Source organism: Henckelia pumila, chromosome 2 (assembly GCF_033568475.1).
Source record: "Henckelia pumila isolate YLH828 chromosome 2, ASM3356847v2, whole genome shotgun sequence".
Classification (NCBI taxonomy): Eukaryota; Viridiplantae; Streptophyta; class Magnoliopsida; order Lamiales; family Gesneriaceae; genus Henckelia; species Henckelia pumila.
Window position 1 is genome coordinate 194,610,302 of NC_133121.1, and position 7,475 is coordinate 194,617,776.

Genomic DNA, 7,475 nt, shown 5'->3' on the forward strand with positions numbered 1-7,475 from the left:
AATTTAAGAATATTATAATTTAAATCAAAACTCTAAATATCCCCAAATTAAATATACTTGGATTAAAATCAAATTAAATTCAGATTAATATAATTAATCCCGGGCCTTACATCCCTGCTTTTATCTCGGACACCCCATTCGACGGGGCAGGTTTTGCAGGTGGACCAGGAGCGAGATCAGTAGTTGATCAGTGACCAGGGCTTGGTAGCAAGGGTCATCAGAGGATTTCTAGATTAAGATTTTATTCGGTATATATTCGATTTGGTTGTATCAAGATTTATTTATCTTGGAATTGTTTATCTTTAAGATTTTTCGCTGTTATTTCGCTGATTATGTTTAATTAAGTTAAATACATGCTTAAGTTCTGATTAGTAGGTGATCACGGCGCGGGTCACTACAGTTCTTTTGTAGAAGTGATTAATTTATAGATTATAAAAAAGTTAAGAAAAATCAAAAGTTGGTAGTGTTTGGAAACAAATGTGAAAATCTAAAAATCAAAGTTTGGTAGTGTTTGATAAATAAGTGATTAGAGTGATTTTAACAATGATCTTCTTATTAGAATCATTTTTGGAGAATCATAATCACCACATGACTAGCTTTTAGATTTCAATTAAGTTAAGCATAAGCTAACACATAATCTAAATTTAATAAACACACAAAAATGATTTTTTTAAGTCAAAAACTAACAATCACTTTTTTAGTGATTGCAAACACTTCCTTAATAATGTTAACAATAACATAAGTCAACTTGATAATGAGGCAATTCTTAATTTTGTCTAAGCTAGTAATGTTGCATCTCTTTCATTCAGATTGGCTTTTGCTGGCCTCGTGAAATGTAAATCCCTTTGGATAAGGTCAACACACACAAATTTTTATCTCCCCATCTCCATCAACATTATATTTTTGTTTGTTACAATTTATTTTCGGACATAATCAACCAAAATATTGAATCAATTGCAAGACACACTTGTCTGCACAAGATTAAAGCGCCAATCTACGTTTATGCAAAAACAGTGTGTATAAAATGATGACAACATCTAAAATGTGGTGTACATTCTTTCAAGAAAAGTCAGCCATCCTCGTAATCAATCGAACAAGATCGACAAGCATTTTGGTCGGCTGGCAGCACTGTATCTAATCTTGGGACACAAGGCCAACTTTAGGGATCAAACGCTGGTTGGATTCCGTTTCCTGAATATAGACAATATATTGATTTTCCATCCTCCCAAATTCTTCTCTTGTTTCGGAGGAGACAAGCTCTGGACGCAAGATTTTGGTTTTTTTTTCTTTGGTAAGTATTTCAAACCCATTAATTTCTTGCTTTTGTCACATCTTGTAACAAATCATCCCTCTTCTATTTTACAATTTTTTTTATTGGGGTTTTGTCTTTTATTTTTTTTTTATTTTTTTTTTCTGAATGTTTTTGGAGCTGGCTAGCTGTCTAGGTTCTTGGACGTGTCTTTTTTTGCAACTGCTGGCTTTTTTTTGACACCATTCACCCATTCACCTTCTTTTTCTTGATTTAAGAGTTTGTTGTATTTGATAGAATATTCTGTTTGTGATAGTGACTTTGTGTTTTTGGACCTTCCGGTAAGTTTCTTGATTCTCTGAAAATTACAAAGCTTTTGCTGTCTGTTTAGTGTGTTTTCATGAATTATCCTCTCCTTATAAGATTTGACCTTTTTTTTCCCATTTTATGGTGGTGGTTGGGTTCTATTATTTAGTGGTGAAATTTGTAGGATTTGGGTTTGAGTTGACAAGATTATTGCTACGTGGAATGAATCTTTGAGTTAGCTTGGAAATAGGGGTGGTAGTTATGATCCTGTCTTCCTCTTCCCTTGTATAGAGGTTTTCAGTTTCAAACAATAGCCTTTCCATTTACTCACATTATTATCATCAAAGATGTGAGTTTGGAAAAATAACAAAGTACTTGGTTTACAGAGGTAATTGTAATAAATTTGAGCTTTTGGATTGTGAACACATGCCACCATGATTTTTTGGATTCTTCATGTATTTGGTTTCCTCAATCTTGTTTTTGTGAGACAATTCTCTCTTTTTTGGGTTTCCAGAGATTGATCCAGATGTTATTCTTGAACAGGGTTCGGTTCATCGGCTTCATTCATCTTCGTCCATTGATGTTCTTGACTGAATCTGGTGCAATCTAAGCTCCTGAAAGATGGAGAATTCCCACGAATCCCACAGCAACGGATACCATCATGATCCGGGCTTGCAAATTGTCAGGAATTCTTCATACCAATCCCCTGCCAGATTTTTGTTGTCTTGGTTTGATATAAGAGTTTTCTATGCGAGAATCAGTGATTTCATGGTTGACGATTCGACCCCAGAGTTTCTTACCCTGAAGCACATGTCCCTGAGCCCAGAGACACTTCTTGAAGTCAATGGAGTAAGATGCACAGTAGATTCAGGGGTTTCTTGCGCCCTTCGAAGGGACAGAATGGATAAGAAAACTGAAGAGGCTACCTTTGTCAGCACAGATAGTATAAGATTAACGGGCAGCGTTAAATTCGAGATTTTCGATAAAGAGGAACTTGTGATATCTGGTATTTTAGAAATGTCCAATGCTAATGGTTTTGTTGGGGATGTAAATCAGTCGCCTCGAAGGTGGAGCATGAATTGTGACACTGTAATCAGTGCTGGCACAGGATTTCTGAAGGGGAAACAGATCGTGGGCTCGGAATCCTCATCTCCCACAATTGAAGTTTATGTTGCAGGTTGTTTCTCAGGAACACCGATCATATTAACCAAGACTTTGCAACTTAAACATCGCAAGAAGCATAGAATGGGTACACTAAATTCCATTCCAGAGAATGATGCATCTGAATCCCATGAAGATGGTACATTTGATCATGATCTACAGGTAGTTTCTCGTCCTAATTCTCGTTCTTGGCATTTGCAACTTTCTGCGTCATACATTCTATTTGCTTGTGCCAATTCAAAATTGTTTAATATTGGCGGTGTTCATTACACATAACAATCCATGTCTACTCAATCATGTCTATTGTAGGTCAAGGCTAGACCTCTAGACAGAATAGTTGTCTGTCACGAGGAAAAAACTCTATTTAGTCTATGGCTATGCACTATTTTGCTTCATTAAAAGAGCCCATGAACCAGTAGATCACATAAAGTTACCATTTTATTGAAGTTTCATTGGTCTCATGAATGCATTTTTTTTAACAAATCTGCAAATACAATGACCAGAACCAAGAAGACAAAAAGGAAAATAAGAAGAAAAAAGTTCTGCAATGGCACGGATCCCAGTTCTTAGCGGTTGCCTTATGCTATAAACGTCGAATACTTCCCATAGTCATGCAACCTCATTTTTTATTTTACTAGCAGTTCTACTAATCCGACTTAGTTTCTGACTAGTCTAAATTAAGTACGAGCTTGGAGTAGGCTAAAACCAGTCTTTTCCCATTTCATTATGTACATGTAACCAAATGTACTGACTAGTAGTGTTACGTACATCAAATGAATTCTCATGGTGTACCGCACATACAAATTGAGAATGTATCACTAAATATAGTCGAATAATTGTACCAGCGGCAGAGCAAGAAGAGGGTTGGCATAAGAATTTTAGAACTCTTCCCCTCAACTTTTTCGAGTACTGGTCTCATTTGCACTGTGCTGATGTGTATCCTTCAACTATGTGCCTGCTTGCTTCCTCACGTGAAGCATGTCCCCTTGTCACAAAAAGACCAGTACCATTAGTATTGAATGAATCTTATCTATAAAAATATCATGGGGTATGGGCAGGCACAGGTATTAAAAAGATAAAGGTGATAACATCTTTTTGTTCTCTTTTGCATTGCCCATACTACTTGCAACTTGCATTCTTGGCCCCATCATCTCAAACTGTGTCTGGCTAGAAGGATTTTGATGTATGGGATTTCAAATTATCAATGAAATCCACCAACTTATAATAATATATCTTGTTTTTGTCGAAATTATAATATTATAACCACTCTTCGTGGACAATCTTGTCAGCAGAAGGATTTTATGAGGTACTTTCAGTGTTGTAACAACTCTGAAACTATGAGGTGGCTGGCCTTAGGCCTCTCGCTTCGTCTATCTGACTAGTTTCTTTTTCATTTCAATACTCCTTCATTGTGGGATTTGTTGCTTTCGTGCACTTGATAATTATCTGGAATCATCACCATGAACATGTGTTGAACGTGAATGTTTCACGTGCGTGAAAACTAGTATCTCATATTTGTTTTTTGCATCGAAGTACATGATTCGCAATTTGGGTTTACATCATGAGATATCAGAACACACGTGTCCTAACACTTAGTAAGTTAATGCTGCATGTGATCTGAATATTTTGGTGTGTGACAATGTAAATTTTGAGTTCTATAAATCATATTATCCAATAGAATAAGCTAAATGAGACCTTATTCGAGAGATATATACTGTGTTCAGGTTGCAGAATATAAAACAGAAAGCGAGGAAGACAACGATAGCTTGTACTGGAGACGAACAGAATATATTGAAGGCGAGGATGGGGAGCTTTCGTGGTTCAACGCCGGAGTAAGAGTGGGTGTAGGCATTGGCCTTGGAATTTGCTTGGGCATTGGTATCGGGGTCGGTTTGTTGGTTCGGAGTTACCACACCACCACCCGAACCTTTCGAAGGCGGCTCTTCTAGTGATTAAGCAATGTAATATATTTTCCTTGTCTTGATGTAATGTGGAACAGCCATCAGGTTGTCGGTTTTGAGTGCATAGCTACTTGGTTGCAATTTTCTTCTGTTTTGCTAAGCTTATGAAATGCTGTTAAAGGAAAGAAGAGAAAGAAGTCCTCACATAGATAAGAGTAGCGTCGGATCGAACCGAGCCAAGTTGCTCTCGTGTGGCTCGATAAAAGATGGAGTTGAGCTGAGCTCGTATAGTTGACCATGGATCTTTATTTGTCTTTGAGTAACATTCATGTGAGGTGGTCTCATCCGTGAGGCGGGTCAATTTTACCCATATTTATAATAATAAACAATACTTTTGACATAAAATGTAATACTTTTTAATTGATAACGCATATAAGAGATCTGTCTATAAAAAATGACCATTGAGACCGTTTCATATGAGTTTTTATCATTATTATATGATTGAAATTTTCGGTTCATTAAACTAATTGAAACTTAGTTAAATTTGAACATGAGTGCACTCTTAGCTCAGAGTACAATCTTGGATTTTGCATGTACAGTTTGTTGGAGTATCGTTTTTTCGTGTCCAATATGCAGCCGAAGTTTTAAAATTTTAATTTTGACAGTCGTATGATTTAATTGACATTCATAGGGTATTATAAAATTATACCTTTGATGAATTAATTTCACTTGGAACCAACTATTCCGGGATTAGAGGAGATAGCTCTTGTTGTAACTCCTTACAATGAATCAACTTGAATACGTCTTTCTTCAATCCTCGAATCAGGTCAACAACCGAATTTTCTGTTCGTCTTCGAACTCGCACTAGAGAGAAAGGAAAAGGTTTTTCGTTGAGATTTCAAACTGACAAGGAAATGTCATACAAATCCTCCATCAATTAGAGGAGGTGGCCGATTTTTACATATAGAAATTATGGTTGTCTTTTTCAAAAATCATACATGCATATATTATGTATTTTCTTGGTGAGCAAGTTGTGTATTAAAGTAATAATATATCTACCCTTGTATATATTATTACCATATATACATATATCAAATATATATATATAGTTACACACTCACACGTACATAAAATATATATATTATGCCAATGAGGATTTGGCCTAGTGGTCCAGACTGAGGCCTTGAGACCAAGAGATCTTAGGTTCGATTTCCGCTGACTGCGGGTTAGTTTCCTAATTTATTTAGGTTGATTTATTTACTTTCTTTGCTCGAGACAAGCACGTCTCGAGTCCATACTTAAATCTCATCGGTTGTGCGGGAAATTTTATTCTTTAGTGTTACAATTTGATGTAATTTGCTATCCAATGTACATCTACTAAATATATATATATATATATATATATATATATATATATCTAGATATAATTTTGATCTCATCAGCAACAACCATGAGCAACTTCGTGAGCAACATCTGACGTGACAATCACTCATTGGATGTACAAAGTGCCACGTCAGTTGTTGCTTACGTAGTTGCCCATATGATCAAATCTTATATATATATATATATATATATATATATATATATATATATATATATATATATATATATATATATTCACTTGTATGCTTTATGAGCTCTTTTAATCCAAGTCCAACTAGGATCTATTTAAACTTTAATTATTTTACATGATGGGCTTGTACTCTTACAAGTCTATAAATCATGTGTCCATTAAGTGCTATCATCATAATAATGATCAATGATCCAACATCATCGATGTGACAACTTTAACTCGATGTTATTATGATGCACATTTTAATTTTTGAAATCACTGAAGAACAACTGCTAATTTTGGATTCTTCCACTGAAATTATGATGTGCATTTAAAATTTCTATAAGCTATTATAAGCTTATCGTTTGATCCAATCAAACTTATTTAGTATAAATTCAACTATTTGAATTTATTATCTCAACGGGAACAGGGTAACCAGTGCTTGTGTGACCCTCAATGGTTCAGAGATACAGCTAGCCGTGGGTTCAAAACTCTTTGTGATTCAGGACATTGTCCTTTATATGGGTTTGCACTAACTCGCCCCATTTTATGCATCAACACCTTGATCACAAGAATGTCACAATTCATTCCTGATTGGATCCATTAAATCATGGTAAGAGCGTCTAGTAGCATCGTCACATGATTTTCTATGTATTACTGATAGTGTCTGCAAGAACAAATCAATTATAGTTATCGTACAGTACGGTCCTTTCATCTCATATATCCCGATCGAATCTTAACCATTGGTCGTATCCATGTCGGTGACCTCATACTTAACGATTGATCAATTATAAAAACCAACGTACATGGCAGTTGGATCTCCACCTCTTATGCCACTTCACCAGCCCTCTCGGCTGGATCCATATGCTCATCATAACATAAACAATAACAGGAAGGTCACCGGGCCTAGGTATCCCGGCCTCCGATCACATCACTTTCCACCTTCATTTCAACTTCCATAAAAAAATATTTTTTTTCTTAACATGCCCTTAAAATTCTTATAAAAATTCTTACATGATGCATGAACTTAAAAATTCTCATTATTTCTTTATTTCATAAAAATTTACCTGTAAATATATATTTAATTTATTTTCTTAAAAATCATAATTATATATATAATAAAAATACATGAAAGAATTAAATATATATTTACGGACCTTTTATTTTTCCAAGGACTTGTTCGAGCTGCTGACCACTGAACTTAGACTCGTAAAATTCCTAAATTTGCCCAATAAACATTTATCCCAACAAGACTTGGTCCATTAATTCTCATGGACCCCAGACCCATGGAAAACTAATAGGCTGA

The 7,475-nt window shown here is 35.3% G+C and overlaps 1 protein-coding gene across 3 annotated transcripts; it reads left to right on the top strand.

The window, feature by feature from the left end:
- Positions 1-915: 915 nt before the first annotated feature.
- LOC140882863 (uncharacterized protein At1g01500-like) lies at positions 916-5,094 on the top strand. 3 transcript variants are annotated; one of them, XM_073289088.1, is made up of 4 exons: positions 1,519-1,590; positions 1,740-1,943; positions 2,099-2,878; positions 4,441-5,094. In XM_073289088.1, the coding sequence occupies exons 3-4, from the start codon at positions 2,177-2,179 to the stop codon at positions 4,663-4,665; spliced, it is 927 nt and encodes a 308-aa protein (XP_073145189.1). In that variant the 5' UTR covers positions 1,519-1,590; positions 1,740-1,943; positions 2,099-2,176; the 3' UTR covers positions 4,666-5,094. The 3 variants fall into 3 exon arrangements, with proteins under 3 accessions (XP_073145188.1, XP_073145190.1, XP_073145189.1); XM_073289087.1 differs by lacking the exons at positions 1,519-1,590; positions 1,740-1,943 and adding an exon at positions 916-1,291; XM_073289089.1 differs by lacking the exon at positions 1,740-1,943 and having other exon boundaries at positions 1,452-1,590.
- Positions 5,095-7,475: the final 2,381 nt, after the last annotated feature.